This window comes from Ursus maritimus, unplaced genomic scaffold, assembly GCF_017311325.1.
Source record: "Ursus maritimus isolate PB19 unplaced genomic scaffold, ASM1731132v1 scaffold_18, whole genome shotgun sequence".
Lineage (NCBI taxonomy): Eukaryota > Metazoa > Chordata > Mammalia > Carnivora > Ursidae > Ursus > Ursus maritimus.
Genome location: NW_024424230.1, coordinates 19,674,514 through 19,697,055, shown reverse-complemented (window position 1 = coordinate 19,697,055; position 22,542 = coordinate 19,674,514). Strand labels below are relative to the sequence as shown.

The 22,542-nt window shown below is 39.5% G+C and overlaps 1 protein-coding gene across 1 annotated transcript in view; it reads right to left on the bottom strand.

The window, feature by feature from the left end:
• Window positions 1–3,121: 3,121 nt before the first annotated feature.
• Window positions 3,122–22,542, bottom strand: part of CCDC68 (coiled-coil domain containing 68) — a 53,320-nt gene continuing 33,899 nt past the window's right edge. The window contains exons 10-13 of the mRNA XM_040632491.1: window positions 18,629–18,734; window positions 17,233–17,316; window positions 8,115–8,191; window positions 3,122–5,825 (exon numbers count right to left, since the gene is read on the bottom strand). Coding sequence (XP_040488425.1) covers window positions 5,768–5,825; window positions 8,115–8,191; window positions 17,233–17,316; window positions 18,629–18,734 — 325 coding nt within the window. The 3' untranslated portion in view covers window positions 3,122–5,767. The remainder of the gene's footprint in view (window positions 5,826–8,114; window positions 8,192–17,232; window positions 17,317–18,628; window positions 18,735–22,542) is intronic.

Genomic DNA, 22,542 nt, shown 5'->3' with positions numbered 1-22,542 from the left:
GGCTATTCTGGGGCATGCCTGGTTTGCCTGTCCTCTGGAGCCTGGGCACCTGTGCTTGCCTCTTCCTGCACCCCTCCTCCAAATAACATTCTCGTTTGGTTACTTTCCTAGCCTTCTTCCTGTCTTTGCTTAAATGTTATCTTTAAAGAGAGAGGTCTTATTTAAAATAACTATCCTGGAGCGCCTGGGTGGTTCAGTCTGTTAAGCATCTGCCTTCGGCTCAGGTCATGATCCCAGGGTCCTGGGATTGAGTCCCCCATCAGGCTCCTTGCTCAGCAGGGAGCCTACTTCTCCCTCTGCCTGCTGCTCCCCCTGCTTGTGCTCGCTCTCTGACAAATAAATAAAATCTTTAAAAAAAAATAAAATGACTATTGTATTTAAATTACCAATCCATAGTTAACACATTTAAAATTATCACCCAGTTTTAAATTGCAACCACAAACCTTCCCCGCTGGTAACTTCTGACCCTTGTGTTCTGCTTTATTTTTCTTCACAGTCCATGGGACATCTCTGACTTTATTTTCTGTTTTTTGTCCCTAGAATATATTTCTTGAAGGTAGAGACTTTTCCTTTTTCTTTCTTCCCTGACACATGCATGCCCTCTTCTCTCTCCACTGTCATAGCCCTGGCATCTAGAACAGTGCCTGGCAAATAGAGAGCACTCAATAAATATTTGTTGAAAGAAAAAAAATGATTGAATCCTGTGTGAAAACCTGATTAGGGGGCTGTAGAATAACATAATGTTAATTTTTTTACTACTTTATTGAAGTAAATATTTAAATTGTACAAAGTATTGATTGTTGTCATGGAGCATATCCGTGACATCACCCATATCAACACACCGGACATTTCTACTCCGTCCCTATGTTTCTCTGTACTCCCATGCGCTCGCGCGCTCTCTCTCTCTCTCTCTCTCTCTCTCTCTCTCCTCGTGTCCCAAGGGAAATACTGATTTGTTCTATCACTGTGGCATCACACAGCATGCCCTCTCTTTTTCCTCAAGTATAATGATGTGATGTTTATCCATTGTTGTATACATTTGTTTGTGCTTTTTGTTTTTTATTGTTGTTCTATTCCAAAGCATGGATGTACTGCATTTTGTTTACCTGTTCACCTGTTAATGGACATCTGTTTTGTTTTTAGTTTTTGGCTATTACGAACAAAGGTTCCATGAAAATTCAGATACACCTTGTTATGTGGACAGAAGCTGTTGTTTCTCTTGGGTAAAACAAACGAAGAATGGCGGTCATATGGCAGGTGTTGTTCAACGACTTTGTTGTTTTCATATAACGATGTTATATGAAACAGGTGATGTCGTCACCTGTTTAAAAGTTAACTTTTAAGGAAACAACCTGTTTCTTGAAGTGCTTGTACCATTTTTCGCATATAATTTGGTTGCTCCACACGCTCAATAAGGCCAGTCTTTTTATTTCCACTGTTCTAATGGTATGTTCGGTGCTTATTTCTTAGGGGTATTCATTTGCATTCCCCTGGTAACTAATGAATTAAGCATCTTTTCATGTGCGTATTTGTAATTTGTCTATCTTGTTTTATGGAGTGACTCTCCAAACATTTTTGCCAATATTTTTTATTGGTTTGTCTTCTCATTATTATGTTTTAAAATTTCTTTATATATTCTGAATACAAATCCTATACATGTGAATATTTTCACCCATTCTTTTTTAAAATTTGCTTAGTAGTGTCTTTCAAAGAGCAAAGTATTTGAATTTTAATCAAGTTCAATTATAAATTTTTTTCTTTTATGGTGTGCTCTTTGTAGACTATGTAAGTATCTTGACTACTTTACCTTCTAGAAATTTTATAGTTTTAACTTTACATTTAGGTATATTGTCCATTTCAGGTTAATTATTATATATTTGTGAGATAAGAATTAATGCTATTTTTTTTCACATACAAAACTTGCACTATTTTCAGCACCATTTGGAAGAATTTCTTGCCTCCTTTCGATGGCCTTGACACCTCTGTTGAAAATGAATCACATAGATGGGTCTATTTATGGATTCTCCTTTCCATTCACTTATATATTTATCTATGTTTTCACCAAAACCAAACCGTTAATATGTTGGGTTTTGTATTTTAACTTTGTGATCTGTGGCCTTGTTGATTTTACTTACTAGCTCCAGTAGCTGTTTGGTAGATTCACTGAAGTTTTCTAAATCAACAATTGTATGAAAAACAACAATAGACAGTTTTCCTTTCCAAGCTGTATGCCTTTTCTTCCTTTTTCTTTTTCTTGACATATTTCAATGGCTAGGACTTACAATACAATCTTTAAGACAAGTGGTGAGAGCAAACATTTTAGCAATAGTCTTTCATGATTAGTTATATTGACTGAAGGCTTTTTTTGTAAAGCTCTTTATCAGAATGATAAAATTTCTTATTCCCAGATTGCTGAGTTTTTATTATGAATGGTGCTTTTGTCAAATACTTTCCTTTACTTATTAAAACAATGATATGGTTTTTCTTCTTTGTTATGTATATATGGTTAATTACATCGATTTTCAAATGATAAACTAACCTTGCATGTGTAGGATAAATCCCAATTTTCTGTAATTCTAGTTTAATTTTTAACACTTATATGTATCTACTTTAATAATAACAAAGCAACGATTATTTAAATCTTTATTGCATCTTTAATATTTTCCACTAAAAAAGGAAAAGGAGGAAGGAAGTACAGAGGGGAGCAAGTGGGGGGAATGATAATGATGACATTAGTTGAAGGAATTTTCAGTTCTTGATGGATTGGGTCCCTACTTCAGTCTTGATGAAGATTCTATAATTATTCCCAGGTCAGAGGGGAGGTAAAGATTTTCAAAATAAAGAAATATGAAAATGTTGGAGAAGTATGTTTGTTACTTTTATAATAATGCTACTATTTTTTCAAATTCAGAATGAAAACTTAATAACTTTTTCCATTAATTTGGATCCAGGGGAAATTAACAGAAAAATTCAGGGAGCTATCTAAGTATCTGTTCGCTGGCAAAAACAATCCATTTATTATGGGTTATATTGTCATGAACAATCAAATAAAAATGACTTAGTTCACTTATGCATAATAATTTTCATGTAAAAAGAAATAAAAACAAAAAATAAACAAAATATGATATCAATTTATTTATTGTAAAGCATGCCATAAGCAATTATTCAAAGGATATATGTATTATACCAATCATTTAAACATCTTTTGTTGTTTAAACATCTAATGATAATTTGTAACCATACGTAATCAAAGTGAAACTAAGTTTCTTTTTATTTTTCACCTTTGTGTATTCACTTCAAGGTCCACCTCAGACCTTCTTATTTAATATATTGATTAGTATAATAATAAGTACAATTATTTAGACTACAACTGAACTGGTGTTTCTTTTCCTGTATTTCTCGTGTGGTACTTTTAGGTTAATGCTTTTTATTCTCCACTGTGATCATTTGTTTTATTGCTCAGAAATATTTATTCAAAGAACATTCCAAATGATAAAAGCTGAAACAATAAAGATATAGGACATAATCCACATATGACAAATAAATGATATTGCTGATGCTACTAAAAAGATACTTTTGTATTTGAAGAGTCCAGACCTTTTTAAGCTTCTGAAACTGCTCGTTCTTATTCTCAGGAAATCCAAAGGCCATTCCAGAGTGAATGTGGAGAACATATGAGCAGGTCCTTTCTGTGTCACGTCCAACGGTACTTCCACGTTCAAAAGTGAGCACCATTAAACCTAAATGAAACCCAACAGTGTCTTCCCATTTTTGACTCTAGGATACATTATTCTAATAGGCATCATTCTAGTTGTTAGCTCAGTTAGATGGATCCGTTCCAAACTCATATTTTATCACCATCCAGCATGGTGATTGGGGTGTAAAAGGAACCCTGAGTAATCTTCAGGTGAAAGGTGAATTCGCCTACCACACTGCAAATGCTTGACCGAGTTCATGATCCCAATCTCCCTACAAATGTGCCTGAAAATATACTACCGAAAAATCTTCCATGCAGCATAAAGTCATGATCATAAATGTAGAATTAGATTTTTAGCAGGGAAGTTTTTCTGAACTACGTTCTCATGAGGGTAATCCAACAGGTGAAAGGCCAACTTAATTGCAGCAAAATATTTACTTTATGAGTCAGGGTTGTTCCTGACTGTCATTCATGGGATAATGCGCATAGCCAACAAGGAAGCTGTGCTTATTAAAGTAGGAAAAAGAAAGGTATTTCTATAGTGTGGCAATCTCTCAGACCACCAAGTGAACAGATAGAAGGACTACTGATGGCCAGGTCAGAGGTCCAAATCCTTGCTCCATGGTTAGCAGCAGGGTAAATTCCTGGACCTCACAGTACCCACCCCTGGAAGATAGGGTAATAATATGACTTGCTTTTGAGGCCTGATGGGAAGATTAAAGTAATTAATACAGGTAAAGTACTTAGAATTTTTCCTGGTATAGGAACTGTGCCATAAATGGTATTAGATATCTACATTTGAAAAATAAGCAAGCAATAAAAACGTGAAGCATGAAATGCACCCATTCAGCTATGCAACCTTTCAAGGATTACAGTACTTGGATGAATTTATAAATACATTACTTTATCTCATCTGTATTTTTAAATATTTCATAGATAATACTGATATTTCACATTCCCCCTCGAAAGGCTTCCATCATCTTTCCTGAGAAAAATGTTTACAGTCATACACCAGACAGGATGATCAAAAGGCTTTCAAGTAATTCACCCTTCAGTGGGGCTAAGGCTGCCCATTATTCCTTTAGTAGAAGTGTGTTCTCTTCTGAGTGTCAGCATGTTTGCCTTTCTACAAATTAGAGTCTGGTTTTCCTCACAGCAATCACAAACTCCACCTGTGATGAATGCCCGTATCAAAATGTAAATATGGTTTCACAAAAGCACTGGATATTTCATTCCAGTTCATGAATTCAGAGTCTTCCTGACTGCAGACAGCAGCCACTGTTCCTCTAAACCATAATATACACATTTTTATGGAGGTATGGGCTGACAGCATTGTGTTTCTATTCTTCCCTCCAGATATTTTCCTAGCTAATATAAGAATCTTGAAAAGAAAATTAGTCACGAAGCCAGAGTCACAAGCTCCATTTCTTTGTGCTTATTTGTGGGTTGTCTCTAGCAACCAATTTTCAATCCCAACTGAAGAACAATGGCTTCCTAAGGTGTGGTGAGACGCCATGATGCTCAGCTTTGGAGGGTTATGTGGGTTGAGGAATTAGCTAAAAAGAACCTACTCCTTTTCCTGCCCATAATGCAGTAGAGACTAACTCTCCCACAAACCCTGGGTCAGGAGATGAATTCATAAATTCATGTTAAGATATTTTTTATTATCCAAAGTTAACTTTAAAATATATGATTTACTCATACACACACACACTCTTCCATTTATATACATAAAAACCACTCTCAAAAGGTCAACTTTAAACCACTCCCTTCAGCAAAAATCTGCAAAAATGATTCAGATCTTTTTTTAAGCTTAAAGCAAAATTCATCTTCCATTGAAAGTCCCTGGTCTCTTCACCCATTCAGTACATTTTGAAGAAAGAGTTCCTTCCCTTGAATATATATTTGTTTGATTTTCTGGAATGTCATCTTCCTGCAAAGCTGTTGATGTACAGTAAGTTCCATCGAATACTGGCACCGAGCCATTTTAACGTGCAAGTTTCGGCTGTGTTTCAAGGAATAAAGAAGACCCACAGCAATCTTTCTTATTCAGATCTTCAGCCAGCCAGCTCATTTCCGGAGCCTAATCAACATCAGATAGGGCGTAGTGTCGACTGTCTTCAATTCACTGTAGAAAAGACCATAATGTCATCGAAATCAAGCACATTAAACTTCAGTGATATAATTGCTGTATCACCACCATTACCATCTCCACCGCTCTACTACCACGTCTGAACTAATTGCTTTAATCAAGAGATATCGTGGTTAATTGGTTGATTCTAATTCCCCATGAGACATACTAGAATCACATGCGGAAGCCTCAAACTTATGTCAGTTCAGCTAGTTGTAGTAGGACGAGAGTGAGGAAGAGTGAGGGGAGGGGAGAGAGGATGAGAGCCTGTATCTGCCGTTCCACTCAGTGAAGACTGCACTGCTGTGACTTGGAGACAGGAAGCAAATCAACCCTTCTGCCAGGACGTTTTAGTTCTGTAGGCTTCTCAGTCTGAACTTTTCTCCTCACTGTGTGATTCTAGGATTTAAAAAATACATGTGTATGTATATATATGTACACACACACACACACACACACACACTTCTGTATGTGTTCTGTTGTTCTTGTCTAAGAACATGACTCTGAATCTCCAGCAAACACTTCCGGTGCTCAAGAAATATCTCTAATGCTCAAGGGAAACCTTGCTTTTAAGTACTTATTGAGAGATATAGAACTACATTTTATGGGTGATTAAAGAGATTTGCCTGGATTAATCTTTAAATTACATGATTTTTTCCCCTTTAACAGCTACTTTTCTACTCCAGTCTCTCCCTTGAGTTATAATTCCATTGCATATAGGCGAACCCAGGCTTCCCGAATCATACTACCGCTTACATTCTCAAAGCAGCCAATTGGCCATATTTCATTTTATAGAGATGAGATCTACCAAGTCATAGGAAGTAAAAAAAAAAATCTTTAAAACTAAAAGACATTTAATAATTAATTTACTACAGCTAAAGAATTAGCAGTAGAAGTCATTCTTTTCAGCACCTTCTCTCTGTACCGGGTAGAGTATCCGCATTCCATATTGGAGTGGTTACAATATTGAGACAACCAGTTTGTCCCTCCTCTCCTCCACTCTGGCTGCACTCCCTACAGGGTCAGAACAGCTGAGGAGGGCCACCATGCCTCACCACCCAAGGGGACTGGTATCTGGCAAGGGAACAAAAAAGCAGTCACCTTCCTTTCCCTTGGAGGGTCATGCTTGCCCTTCTATTCTGGACTCTTCATTTCTTCCTCCACTGCTTCTGAAACGTGGGTATTTCACTTCCTCCTTTAATCTTTCTGGGGCTTAATTTCTTTTCTTTATTGGAATTTGCAGGGCCAGTGGCCAAAAAGTTGATAACTTAGCATCCAGGAGCCCAACGATTCCAGAAGACTCGATTGAGAATAGCTCCATCTCATCTCTAATTACATATATCATTAGCAAAGTGAAGCAGGGCTGCAGGGAATTCGGAAGAGGGAGAGGGACCTACCTGCTTTCCTGGACTGGTGCTGATCACAGCAGGCCTGATTTCTACCTCAGGCACTGCGCCCAGGCGAGTTTCAGAAAACAGGCTTTTGCCCTAGAGGGACTAGACTGGGAAATTCAAAAGCTGCTAGAACAGGAAGCTTTTAATCACTTTTTAAATGATTCATGTAATTACAGACTACGTTTTCTTTTAAGTGATAATTTCATAGAGTATTATGGGAATAAGATTTGAGCCCAGAAGGTTTTTTTTTTTTTTTTTTTTTTTTACAACTTGTCATTTCAGATTCTGTCACCATTAGAAAGTGACTTTGATGGTTTCAGCCACCATTTTGATTGCTGTCGTGGGCCATTATCATTGCTTGATTCAGTCATTATTAAGTAGTTACTGAAGACACTTGCCCTTAGCAAGGCAGGAAATGAAATGAAATACAAGGAACTATTCCTGCCTTCTTGACATTGACAATCTACCTGGTCTGAGATACAGACATGGACATTTAAATAAATACAAACCATTTATAATTAATATGCTCATCAATGCTACAGAACCCAGGAGTTAATGGAGAAACAAGGAAAATAGAGAAGAAATGATGTGTGCTGCTTGGAGAAAGTGTTGAAGCCAAGACTAGGCTTGTTTTATGGCACAGAGCAAGAAAAGATACCTGATTTTATTCACTCAGTTATTCAGTAAGTATTTCTATGTTAGGCTTTGAGGATTCAATGATGAACAAGTAACACAGGTCTTATTCTCAAGAACTGGGAAACATGGTAAACCCATGATTACATAAGTATTAATAGACTGGAATATTTCTCAAGTGGGATAAATGTCAACACTCATGAATGAATGTCCAACAGAAGCTGGGAAGGCAGATGGCGGTGGGGAAGAAAAGCCTTACCTTGTAGAGACAGCCTTAGATACAGTTGTCCTAGGCGTTTCAGACCAAAGTGCCACCTTGGTTTTTAGTTCTCTATTCTACAGTTGAAAAAAAAAATGTGCAGAGATCACACAGCTAGCACATTAGCCACATGCTCAATGCCTCTGATCGGCCCACCACCCACAGCGTTCCTTGGCAGTAAGCTTGTTGTTTCCATCTATTAGAACACAGAATGTAGCCAGTTGAGAGTCCTTACTATCTCTGAAATTACAAACGCACCTTGAAAAGTGCATAATTTTCCAAGGGATTAAAATGGAGTAGTCTACATTAGCTTCTGAAATTTAACAGCTGAACTATGTTCAGTTTTGCAGTTTCTTTTACATAGGCAGATGCAAAGAACTTCATAAAATAACTTTGTTAAAGAACCTTGTTAAAGACACCCACGATATCGATTACATGTTTGTCGTCCTTGTGCAATCTCTTGATTATAAACTCCTTGAAAATAAGCACCATCTGTTCTTTGCTATATAGTTCATGGCATTTTTTGCCTCAATTTTCTCACTGCAGCCTCAGTTTCCTGATCTCTATGCTAGTGGTAAATGATACACATCTTCCTATCGTCTATTAGTTGTTGAAAGAAACAAATCTCATGTGATCATAAGATTTTATTTTATTTTATTTTTTTAATTTTAATTATTTTTTTTAAGATTTTATTTATTTATTCAACAGAGATAGAGACAGCCAGCGAGAGAGGGAACACAAGCAGGGGGAGTGGGAAAGGAAGAAGCAGGCTCATAGCGGAAGAGCCTGATGTGGGGCTCGATCCCATCACGCCGGGATCACGCCCTGAGCCGAAGGCAGATGCTTAACCGCTGTGCCACCCAGGCACCCCTGATCATAAGATTTTAAATCTGGAAGCACTCTCATAATTCTAGGGGATAATGCAATGGCTGATAATAAGGAAGGCAAGAATTTAAGTTCTCAGGTACAAATCCTAGCCACTTAGTAGCTATGTGACCTCCCTTAGTTACCTAACCTCTTTGAGCCCAATTTCCTCATCTGATAGATGATAGATAGAATGAAAGAATCATAGTCTCTTCTTCATAGGTTCTGAAATGAGATATCAATATATACTCAGCTCAGTGTCTGGCACAGATTTTAAGACTTAAAATCTGTGGTTGGTTATGGTTTTCTAGTCCAAGTACCATTTTTATAGCTAAAAACTGAGATCCAACGAGCGTAAGTGCTCAACATTTTGTTCATGGCAGAACTCAGGTTCAGAGTCGGGTCCTCCCAGCCCAGAGCCAATGCTTCCTCTACACACGGCCACACCAAGCACATTCATTTCACAGATCTGCCACATGAGACTTAGAGCAAAGCATCATGCCCAAGGTGGAGCTGTCAGTGGGCCGCACTGGCAGGTCAGAGGTGTTTAAAGGATACACCAGTATAGCAGGGGCTGGGACTGAAAGGTAGCTGGGTGGGAGGCTGACAGGTGGAGCTGTGGCTTTAAGAGAACAGTAACACTCCAGCTCCGATCCCTCGTAGGAAACTAAGGAGTTAAGGTGTCATATAATGGAAGGTATTTCCTAAAAGTCCACCAGATGGTTTGAAGTAAACCAACACCAAAATGCATGGTTTAGGGAAATAGATGTTGGAATTTTGATAGAAGCGAGAGAGTTCATAATTATGAGTGCCGAGCAAATGTCAAGACCTTTGCCAGGTGCTTTCCATACATCTCTTCTTTGATCACTTTTACTCTTATGCATATTAAAGAAATAAGGCTGGCAAAGCTCAAATTCTTCAGGTAGCTTGTTTCTGATAACCCATTCTGTCTAAATGTGCAGGCTTCATGCAGGCCTGACTTCAAATCCCATGTTCTTTGCCCTGCAAGATGTTATTTTTCTGTAACCAGAGGAATTAGCTCAGCCTCCTTATATTACAAATAAGTAAATAGTGATCCCCAGGAGGACACAGAGATTCAATGATTTCTAAAGAGATTTCAGATCTGATAAATATGAAACAGAGAAAAGTAAACTGTCAGGAAATTAACCAACAATTAATCTACTGCAACCATCCATCCATCCATCCATCCATCCATCCATCCATCCAGTTGGTCAATCTCTGCCGTGTCTCCGGCACTAAGCCGGTAGCACAGTGAATGTGAAGAAGCCCAAGAGAACCTGGATCTTTCCCTCCAGTACACAGGATGCACAGTAGAGTGGAGGTGATAAAACAAACATGGGAACATTAAAAAAATAAAAACAAATAAAAGCAGTTCAGGAGATGCCATAGGCAGTAGGTAATTAATTACTACATAAAAGGTATACAGAAATCAGTGCGACTAGAATAATGTGTAACATTTTCATACACAAGATTTCACCTGGACCCTGAAGACAAAGTGAAATGGTCTAGGTGGAAAAGAAGGGGGGAAAAGACTAAGGCAACAGTTCTTAAGGTGTGATCTTGGGATATCAGCAATATCAGCATCATCTAGGAATCCGCTAGAACTACAGATCCTCAGTCTCCAGCAAGACCTACTGAGAAACCCAGGGTGGCCAAGGGATGTGTTTTAAGAAGCTCACCAGTTGATTCTAACATCTGCTCAAGTTTGAAAACTATTGGACTGGTTTTCAGCGTTGGTTGCATATTGGAATTATCTGGGGAGATTTAAAACTTCTTTTTTTAAGATTTTATTTATTTATCAGAGAGAGAAGGAGAGAGAAAGAGAGAGAGAAGGAGAGAGCTCAAGCAGGGGAACAACAGAGGGAGACGGAGGAGCAGGCTCCCTGGTGAGCACGGAGCCCAATGCACGACTCGATCCCAGGACCCCGGGATCATGACCTAAGCCGAAGGCAGACACTTAACGGACTGAGCCACCTAGGCATCCCTATCTGGGGAGATTTAAAATCTGCCCATATTAGAGTCTCACCCCAGAGATTCTATTTACCTTGGTTGTAGTCTGGGTTCAAAACTTTTCGAGACTCAGGGGGCACCTGGGTGGTTTAGTCGGTTTAAACTCTTGGTTTCAGCTCAGATCATAATCTCAGGGTTGTGGGATTGAGCCCTGCATCTGGCTCCACGCTCAGCTGAGAATCTGCTTGAGACCTCTGCCCCTCCCCCACCCTCCTTCTAAAATAACATAAACAAATAAAATCTTTTAAATGTGCCGCAAAGATGAAGAACTACTGGAGTAAGGAAAGCAGAGACAAGATGTGGGTTCTGACCCTTCTTATTCCTCCGCATCTGTACTGCATAATAACTAAAAAATGGAGCAAAAATCTTCAAGCACAATGATCATTTCGCTGTGATGTTTCAAGAGTTAAGCACTTAAGCCTCATGTAGGAAATGTACTTCAGATCTGATAAATTGATAGTAAAGATATTCCTTGTATAATGGAGATAAAGCTAGCATGCACTCCAAACAAGTGTAGGCACATATCCCAGGCCAAGTATGTTGCTAAGAAGAACTCCACTCTATACAATACTCCACAAGTTAGGAAGCGATATGAATCACAACATCACGACGACAACGAATATGGGAATAAAAATAATCCAGGCTGGACAATTACATAAAGGCTATTGGAAGTTTTTCCAAAAGAAACTCCTAGTTTCTCAAGTCGCTGAGCCTCAAACAATACAAAAGCACGAGAGTTAACACGTGAGACTGTCTTTATGCTCATTTATCTCAACTTTCATACTGATTTACTTCAGCTACTAGACTTAGGTATTTATTTTTGATTCATGGACTTCCACAGTTTTTCCTTTAATTAGAACAGCCATATCCAGGAGTTTTATTGCATCGTTACTTTACAAAACTACAAATCACTGACCAGAATATGTCTACCATTATGATGACTCTATCCAAGGATAGTTTATTGACATCGTTCTCCAAAAGAACCTAATTTTTGCATCCTTTCTATCAACACATTCTTGTTAAATTAAATTTTAGGGATCACGGTGAGTATACAAAATAAGATAATCTTCAATGCTTAGAAAATGGAGAAATTTCTGACGATGCATTTCCATATCATCAGGTCATTAGTGAGGAAACTAGAAATGCACGAAATGTGAGAGGAATGTCAGAGATGAAAATGATGGTGACAAAGATATGGCCAAAGTAGAAAGAAAAGTAAATAATTTTGGTAGAGTCAAGCAGAAATTTTCCGGTGATATTTTTTAAAGTTTTAAAAACCTTGAAGTTGTTCTTGTTGTTGTTGTTTTAAAGGATAGAGTTATATGGGTGAATATATCTCCCTTGAGGAGAGGGGGAAAAGCCCTGCTAGGATAGAAAGAGATCCACGAAAAAAAAGTATTTGTTACCATGACTCAAAACACTGGAAAATGGAAAACATTGCAATATAGTAACTGTGACAATGACTAAAATCAATATAAATGGTCAGGCAAATTTAAGAACTCTTCATTTCTGTACATATGCACATGCACATATACACTTACCCCAACACACACTTATTTAATCACTTCAATAAATAGATTTTGTGGTGGCGATGGGGGGAAGGGAGCATATGCTTTCAAGACAATAAGACTCGAGTGATTTTGAACGAGTTTAACTTCTCTGGATCTCAGTTTAATCACTTACAAAATGTAATAAATAATAACTTTCTCCCAGAGTAGTTTTGAGGATTAAATAAAATGAAGCTTGTAGCATGCGTAAAAAGAGATGGATATTTTTGGTGTGGAAGATGCGGTCTGTGTGGCTTAGAAACGCAGGTGATGTGTTTCAATGGGTTGTTCAAGCTTGGGTGACCATTTATCATAAATGGAATCAATTCACCCTGTGAGTTAATGGATTCCAAAATAGGCAGTGGTCTTAAATTTGCAGTGCAAGATAGTACACCCCTGCACAAAGCATCTCAGTTTAAGAACTTCATAATAAAGCACTGACCAGGACAGGACCAGAAATAGGCTAACCATGGCTCAAACACTCACTAAATTCAAGTACCTGGACAAATATCACAGGTTTAGAGATGCCCTTCCTGACTCCCGTCACTCTATAACTACCACATTGTCACATTCTACACTTTTCAGAGCACTTGTCCCTCCCTAATTAAGTTGTTGATTTACTTGTTTATGTGTTTATTGTCTGTATCTTTAATTGAAGTATAAGCGAGATGCAACTGGGGACAGTCTGTTCTGTGCATTACCCATATACTCAGCACTCGAAATATTTCCTGGTGCATCTTAAATATAGAAAACTATTTGATGAATCAATTAAATGGATGTGGCTTGGACTTTTTAAAGCTGCAATGGTCATTGTAAAACTCCTTGCTGTGAAGGAAAAGATTTATCTACTGAAGACAAGAAATTCTGGGACTATAAAGATATTCATCAGATACTGCTATAGTCTGAAGACTCTTTTATAAAAGAAAGCATTAAAAAAAAAGAGGCTTGAATCGAGCTATGTACAGAGAATCTGAGACAGTACTGAGAGGTGTTTTCACATCACGGCAGAGAGTCTGCAGCCAACCTAGAAGTTCCCATGAAGGGAACAAATCTGTTGCTTTCTCATATATAACAGCAATTATTTGCTGCACTCGGAAATATAGAAACAGAGTACAATGGAAACAAATACATTGTTCTGGTCTAATTATTAGACCAAAAGGCCAATTGGATAACATATTGTACCTGACCAATCAGAGTTAAGTCGCCAGCCTATTTAGGACAGTAACATTTGTTTTGGGGATGATATAAATAAACAGACACAACTAAGGGACATAAAATTGGATTAAAAGCAGCAGCACCGTTGATACCTTGATCCTGTGATGACAGCTGGCACTTCACTATGTCTGGCTAGAACACAATGAAGTGAGCTCAGAAACAGATAACAATCTGTCCAATTAAAATGTGTGACCAATGTGCAATATGCAGAGCAGTAGGGCATTGGAGCCCAAAGAGGCAGATACACCATTGGAAGAGATTTCCAACATAAAAACCCAGTCTAGGATAATAGGCATTTCCAATTCACGAAGAAAGGCCAGACTTCTCAATAAAGTGAGACAACTACAAAGTTAGATCCCTACCTCACACCAAACTTCCTGAATTACATGTTAACTTGGACTTAAATGAGATTCCCAGTCCAAAAAGGGAATCTGACCATGTGCATTTATCATTTCTCCCTTCTTAGACATTATTAAAATAATAACAAAGAATTCCTAAGTATTAAGATCCCTTAGTAATGAAGAGGAAAAAATAAGACTATGAGAAGATCAGAAATATCAGGACTGAAGGACTGAAAGTGAGCAAAAAATTGACTGCAAGAGCCAAGGCAGCTGCAGGTGGGGCTGTGGCTGCTGAGGGAGATGATTGATCTATGAGAATCCTGGGAGTCAGGGAACACACTATCAAAAATCTGAAAAATGGATATGCTTTGAGTTACCAATTCTACTTCTAAAAATTTATCTTAAGGAAGGAAATACACAAATGATCAGTGATGTTTGTATAAATATGTTGAATTCAGTGCTGTTTACAAAAGCAATACTGAAAAATAATCTAATGTACAACAATAAGGATGAGTTAATTAAGTTATTGTATATCAATACAGTGGCTACTTTGAAAGATAATGTAAATGTAATCTGATTGGTAAGCAAAGACTTCTTGTTATATTGTTATATAGAGAAAAAAACTCTTTGGCATGATCTATGATCTAGCTCCTTCCTACCTTTCCAATGTCATCCCATGCTATTCCATCCAACTCTTAGATTAGAAGCACTCCCAATGGCTCCTTGTCCCTCTTCCTGACAAGCCCTACCACCCAATTTTTCACTAGGCTCAGATTAAAATTCATTTTCTTAGAGAGCTTCTTCCCACCCACCAAGCTAAGTCCTCTCTCCAGGTGTTATCTGTCAGAACATCTTGTTCTTTCCTTGCAGAATGCTTCCATAATATTGCTAGTTATATGTTCATTTATGGGTTCATCTCCCTCTCTAGACAGTCCATTCCAGTGTGTGGAGCTCATGTTTCATTTGTCCAATATTGTTTTCCCAAACTTAGCCACTTCCCCAACTTAGCCAGTTCCAAAACTACATCACAGTAGCCACTCAATAAGTACTTATAGAATTAACGACAAGATTGATGATGTGAACAAACGAATGAAGCTTAAAAATACAATGAAACAGGCATAATATTATGCCATGTATAGTCTGTATCTTTAATACATACACACAGGTATGTAACAGGCACATGGAGTCCCATAGAAATACAGTTGGACCCAACTGTGAGGAGTGACTACCCACAGATGGAAAGCTTGCATGATTTTCTTATTATGTACTTATCCATATTTCCTAATTTGTATGGAATGAATGAATATATATTAGTTACCCAAAACTAATATTAGAAAAAAATATTTTATTAAGTACCATTTGCCAAAAAAGCCACTAAGTACAAAAAGTGGTGAGGAAATCCCCGTAGGGACATTTCTTGGGAGGAAGAGGCTCTAATGTGGTCTGAATTCCATCACCTGAGCCCCTTGATGTAAACTGACCAGCCATTACTGGGCACTTGAGTGGACAGGAGTTTTGAGCCAATTACTCCCCCATCCCTGCATGTTTCAGCTGCACGGAGCTGCAAGCATTGTCTTCCTCAAACAGCCATTTGTAACCTAAAGAAGGTGAAAATCGAAGGAAAGCCTGAGGCTTAAAGGGCTCACCCTCCAAAGCGGAGAGAACAGGGGTCCTCTGGGCAGAGAGAAATGGCACGCCACGGCCATGGTTACAAAATTTAAGATGGAAAACTGTTTACAACCTCTTTATGTTATGATGATTTGTTTCTTCAGTTTGGGGAAAGCCAAGAGAACACGGTGCACGGTGGTGAGAGAAAAGGTGTGGCAGGGTTCTGGCAGCGTGGTCGTGCCCCACCTCTCGTCTGTCCTGGGGACAGGAAAAGCCCCCAAGGATGATGAGGTGTCTGGTGGCAATCAGAGCATCTCTGATTCCACAGGACGGGACAGCGTGGCAGGGGGACAAGCAGGAGGTCAAAATACTACAGAATGAAGTAGAAAAGGCGCCTGGGTCCAGGTGGTCAGAGATGAGCCCCCGACAGAGGCAGAGAAGGCGGCACTGAGCACCAGCTCGAGCCCCGGGGGAGGCAGTGGTGGCCTCTTCAGGGGCTCCAGCCTCAGTGGCCTCACTGCTCTTCCCGGGAGGCAGGGCGCTGCCGCACCTCGGCCGGCAGCTGGAAGCCTATACAGGGCCTCCCTAGCATAGAGGGGAACGTGTGGGCAGGAAGAAAAGCACATCTTATCACAGTAAGTTACAAAGTGTTACATTATGTTTCCAAACACGGAAAACTAAGAAAGTTACAAGAGGCTTCTTGAGGTGGATGAGCCCGGAGGCAAAGCGTGCAAGCCATGGGGGGTGTGAGTGATAACAGAGGAGGAAAGAGGACATCTCAGGGCGGGAAGGAAACGAAGACCTAAGACAGCAAACCCAGCTGTCTGGCCAGAGCTGAATTCACCCAAGATGGTCTTGGCTGAGCTTCTAATTCAAGTCCACATGGAGAGATGTTATTATCTGCCCCCCAGTAGAGCAAGCATTCTGGAAAATCTGGACGAACTTTTAACAGTTATTTAATAATATTTAAAGTATTAAAAAGTAGGGGCGCCTGGGTGGCACAGCGGTTGGCGTCTGCCTTCGGCTCAGGGCGTGATCCCGGCGTTATGGGATTGAGCCCCACATCAGGCTCCTCCGCTATGAGCCTGCTTCTTCCTCTCCCACTCCCCCTGCTAGTGTTCCCTCTCTCGCTGGCTGTCTCTATCTCTGTCGAATAAATAATAAAAAATAAAATCTTAAAAAAAAAAAGTATTAAAAAGTAATGTTTAATACTTCAATAATTATTAGGAGTACCCCTCCCACAAATCTATAATTTCTTGTGCATAGAAGCAGCCCATGCACACACATTCACAAAAATACATTCATATACACACACAGACACATGCCTGTACACTCACACACAATCACACACAGACACACTCACACACCTGCCCACATACAAACTCACTGTGTCACACTGGCACACCAGCAGACACATTCCCAGGTACACTGAGCACACACACACACACACACACACACACACTCACATACACTCACATTCGCACTGCAATATACAACAGATTCCCTCCTTACCTGGGCTTCGAGTATGTTAACTTTTTCCTTCAGATTTTCAATTCTTTTATCTTGTTCTTTTAAATTATTTTTTAATCCTTCCATCTAAGAATTAGGAAACACAATTGGAAAAATCTAGTCAGACAACAGGGAAGTTACTTAAATCAAAAACCGCACAGGTTTCTGTGGTCCACCGACATTCATCAAATACAAAAGTTAAATCCCAAAGCATTAGCGGATTCAGCAGGTTACAGAGAATAGCAGGGCAAATTGGCACCTGGGGATGAGAGCATACGGGCAGTCCTATTAAACATTGTCATCTTTGGAAAACCTGTTTAAACCAAATCCAGCGGGCATGCCTCCTGTGGAAAGCAGCTCTGTCCATCCTTCTGCGTTTCCGGCACACAGTGCTTTCATACTGCAGCTGCAGGGGCTGGTGGCCATTGCGCAAGGCCACTGCCTGGAATGGGGAAGCTCCCCAAGGCGGAGATCTGGTCAACCTGCAGCATAATGAGGTGAGCCCGCTTTGCTTGGGAAGAAAATCATCTGTGGAAAAGCAGCGTGGAACTGGGGGGGTGAGGTGATGACCAGAACAAAGTGGGAAGAGAAAACCCACGGATTCTAAGGCTGGTTCTGCCACTACCAGCTCTGTCACTTAACCACTTAGAGCCTCTGTTTTCTCATCTGTCAAATGAGAATGTGGGATGCCCCCTAAATCCTCCTGGCTCCCAAGTGCCATGACTCAATTCTCTGGCCTTTTGATGAGGTCCTAGCCAAATTACATTTGTACCAGGGAGGCATGGGAATTATTTGAAAGAATTCCTTTGGGAAACAAGTATTAGGTAGTAAAAAATGAGGGAAGGTCTGATTTCAGGCCTAAAGCACAGACCCCAAACCAGATCAATAGATTTCTTGAAGTAAATCACATGAGTTCACAACCCACCATCCATCTGGCCGCCACCACAATGCCCTCCTCTCTTTCACCTGCCAGGATGTTCCCAGAGAAGAATGGCCAGGTGACACCCCTGTCCCCGCACACCTACTAAGTAAATTTACTGTGTGTGAGGTTATAAAAACAGATCATTGCTTCCGCAGAAAGGGTTGAATCTTCAAATCTCCCAAATCTTCTAAAGAACAGTGTATGTTACCTGGCTCAGAACACTTTTTTAAAAAATCACTGAAACAACTAAAGACAGTTAAACACAATTTCCCAAATATCTTCATTGAGAGCACTACAGGTGTGGGCATACAGACCGAAGAAGGCATTGAAAACAGAGTCATGTTGCACGGGAATAAAAAGGAAATGTCAGCGGGGAGAAAAATCTCACTGCTTATGAAGTCCAGACAAGCTGCCTGTATTCAGTGTTCTCACTGTAAACATACCGTCTACCAGAGAAACACACTCGATTAATCTGACCTCCTGGATGACACTGCGTAGGTTCTGATGCTGGGAATGAATCACAAACTGCAGATGAGAGATCTGCTCCTGGAGAACGGAAATCTCCATTCGAAGATTGTGGCAACTGGAAATGCAAAAGGAAAAAGAGACATAAAATGTGCCGAAGCATCGTGCAGCCATTTTTTACAGCTAGGCTGCCAGGCTCTCCTCACACGGGACCCTATTACTGGACATCGTGTGGGAAAGATGCTGGGGGCCCCATAGGCCACACAAGACACGGAAGATCACAGCCACAGATCAGCCTCTGATGAGCTCAGACAGGAACTCGAGTGAGTATATCCTTTCGTGTCCAAAGCTCCCTCCTGGACATCTGTGACTTCTCTCCCTGCGGGAGGGGGTTGAGTCTAACTGTATTGAGCCCGACGAAGCACTCACATAACTAAACGGTCTTGCCTAGAAGCACCCACACACCCAGCCTCATCAGAATGTAAGGGTAGTGGGGCTAGGACATGGGGGGCCAGGAAGGAGGTTTTACATAAAATGGGAAACCAATTTCCAACGATACAGAGTTAGTGTATGTTGTGGATTGCCTGTGTTTGTCTTTTATTATTATTATTATTACTACGACTACTATTATAATTTTGGATTCCTGCATTGGGTAATTCTACTACCGGTAAATAGGGCATTTAAAAAAAAAACGAAATTAAATTCCAGCTAATAGTTTGAGTCCACGTCGACTACTGTGAAAAAAAGATAGATGAAAGTTTGAATTTAGATTATTCATACTTTCCCGAAACTCCATTTAGGTAAACGGAATTGATTCTACAGCTTTTAACTTGCCACAATTTTCTTCTGGCCAATATTATTGGAGTTTTGAGGCAGCATGCATTACGGCCGGGTCACCAAACTTGGGAGCATGGTGAGAGGACTCACACAAGCTTTCTCAGCCTCCATGTAACAGATAGAGTAATTCCTACTTGTATTACTTTACAAGAATATACTGTGGATTTTAGGAGATAAGAGAATATGCTTTTGGAAAATGAGCTTTTTACATAGCAGTGTATTGTTATTTCTTTAGCTATTACGGTTTTAGAATTAGTAGCCAACATCTAATGCAATCGCAGTTCTGATTTTTATAGCCTCTACAAATATTACAAAGGTCGTGGACACTCACATGACATTACAGAACACGTGCTCATTGAAAAAAAAGAGAGTCACATTGTGTTTCACATCATGTACTGAAACATTGCTTCTCAAACGTAATATGCACTGGAGGATCTTATGAAATCATGAGGGATCTTGTTAAAATGCACCTCGGATCCAGGAGGCTGGGATAGGGCTTGAGAGCCTGCATTTTCAATAGGCTCCAGGTTGTTGCCAGTGAGCACGCTTACCCATGCTTTGAATAGCCCAGCACTGAACCGCTGATGTTGGCTCAATAATGTATGTAATACTCTCTCTCAAAGCCAAGTAATTTGCAGGCAACTTGCAATATGTAAGACAGTCTTTTAATTTTTTCCCTCTTTTGGTTTTGCATGAGAGAGTGTTAAAAACAGTTTGCTTTACTGTAGAAAAAAATGAATTTCTACAAAATCATAGAAAATCTTGCACAAATATTGCATAATGATAGCCATTATTTATCTATCTTGTGGAATTAAATAATTCAGGCTATAAAAATACAGTACAATTACACAAAATATGGGTAAAATGTAGTTCATTATTGTTCATAGCATAAAAATTAGAACGCTCTGAGTGTTCATCAATGGAAGACTAATTAAACTAATTACACTATATCTGTGCCACTTTTATTGTACATATACTTATATATCACAGGTGCAGACCAACAGAGTTGATGTGTATCAAAGATGATTCTGCAGAATGTTATAAAAAGGATGATCCTTTCAACAAATGGTACTGAGACAATTCTACATTCATATAAAAAAAGAAAATGAAAATGAACTCTGAACTCACTCATAAGAAAAATAAACTTCACGTAAATTGTAAATAAAACTGGGGACCCAAAAGACTTTCAGAAGATAAAACAGAGGAACATCTTCGTGAATGTGCAATAGACAAAGATTTTTTTTACAATAGAACTCAAAACAGTTTTAATCACAAAGGGAAACACTGATAATTTTGACTAGACAAAAATAGGGAACCATCAAATAAGAGGGAACAGGATACCTCAGAACATTGGTAACTCAAATGATTAATAAAGACATTGTACCCAGAATATATAAGGATGCATCTACCAATCCATAGGACAGACACCCCAGGAGAAAAATTAGAAAGGAACTAGAGAGACAACACACACACAAAATGAGTTGAGGACATACAGATCAAAACAGCAGAGAAGGCAAACAGAAGCCTCCCCACGGCTGGTGATGCTAAGATTCAACCTGCTGCAGTGAGGAGGGAAACAGGAGAGAAGTAGGGAGGGAGCAGTCAGACTCAGGACTTCCCTGGGAAATAAGGAGAAAGAATTTGGGATGACTTACAGAGGCAGGCTGGTTTTGAATATTCATCAACTGTTCACGAGCCCATAAGAAAACTAAACGTTATTTTAAAAATTCATAAAAATGTTAAAGATGAGTATTCATAATGGTCTTGTTGTGTCCTATGATGACCCAGAACTCAGACCAGAGGGAAAAAAGATGGGGTGGGGTAGATGTTACATTCCTCAAAATACGAAGCTCAGGAAATTTCCCCACGTATTCTGTGATGGTCTTACCATAGAAGTCACTGTAGATAAACAGAAATCTGAAAGAGATCTCAAGCTGGAAGAAAATAATTTCTAGAAGCACTCTTGAAAACACAGGGTTTTCAGACTTACCTGCATTAGTACACTAGAACGGGGACTAAAAGAAGTTGCAGAAATTCTCTTAGGATTGTTCAATAAAGATGAAATTAATCACCCGTTTAAGGTCTTTTAAATGTGAGACTATAGTGAAATAAACTGCCACCTGAGCTCCCTTTAATCTCTGCTCTTTATCTTTCTGTTAAAGCGACTCAGTCTTAATAAAGAGGTACTAAAACAAAACCAGCAGGAAGAAAACATTACAAAGGCCAGGTCTAGAAAAGGCCACCAAGCCCTTCTAACAGATGTCTGATTCATGCTCTGCCTCCCAATGCCTCAATATAAATGTGAAGTAAATGCTGAAATTAAAATAGAATTGCAAATCTTATACTTTGGGAAGATGTAGATGTGTTTCTCCCGTCCTTCTGACCGTGTACAACCAAAAACCTAGAGATTATGTATAAACAAACACAAGAAGGCTCTGAAAGACAGAGAGAAGGCAGACCCGCTCAGGGCCTGGGAACCCAAGGCACAACACAAGGGTGAGTTCCCTGGGTTTTCTTTTTTGCCTCATATATCCCAGATGTGGAGCTGGAAAAGTCTGTACTGGAAATGCCAAAGAGAGCAAACAAGGAAAGGCCCACCAACGAGAGAGGAAAATCTTGTCCCTCTTCTTTTGGGGAAGGGAACTGAGGATCGTCTCTCCATTCAGCACTGTGGGAGAGTGAACAGAGCACCATTTCTGATATTCTTCTTCTTAGCTTCCTTCCTGTTCAAGAGAGAGAGTCCACCCTGCCTTTAACTTGCAGACATGTGAAAACAAATGGCTTAGACTTTAGTAATATGGGATGATCGTAGCCTAAGTACTCGGCAAGAAGCATACCCTCAATCACTCTGATGACCAATGTCTGCCACACACTTAGTCAGAGGAAATTGAATGAAAGGTGGACTGTCTCTCCACCCGTTCATCAGGATACTTTAAAATCTATCTTTGGGTTAACTTGCACCATCAGAGGACGGCATTATTCAACGACGCCATATTGGCCCTCTGCTCCTCACTTTTATGATGGCTTTGATTTCATTGTTTTCTGGCTTCATGCTATCCTTTTTTAAAAAGGATTTTTCTGAGGGACAG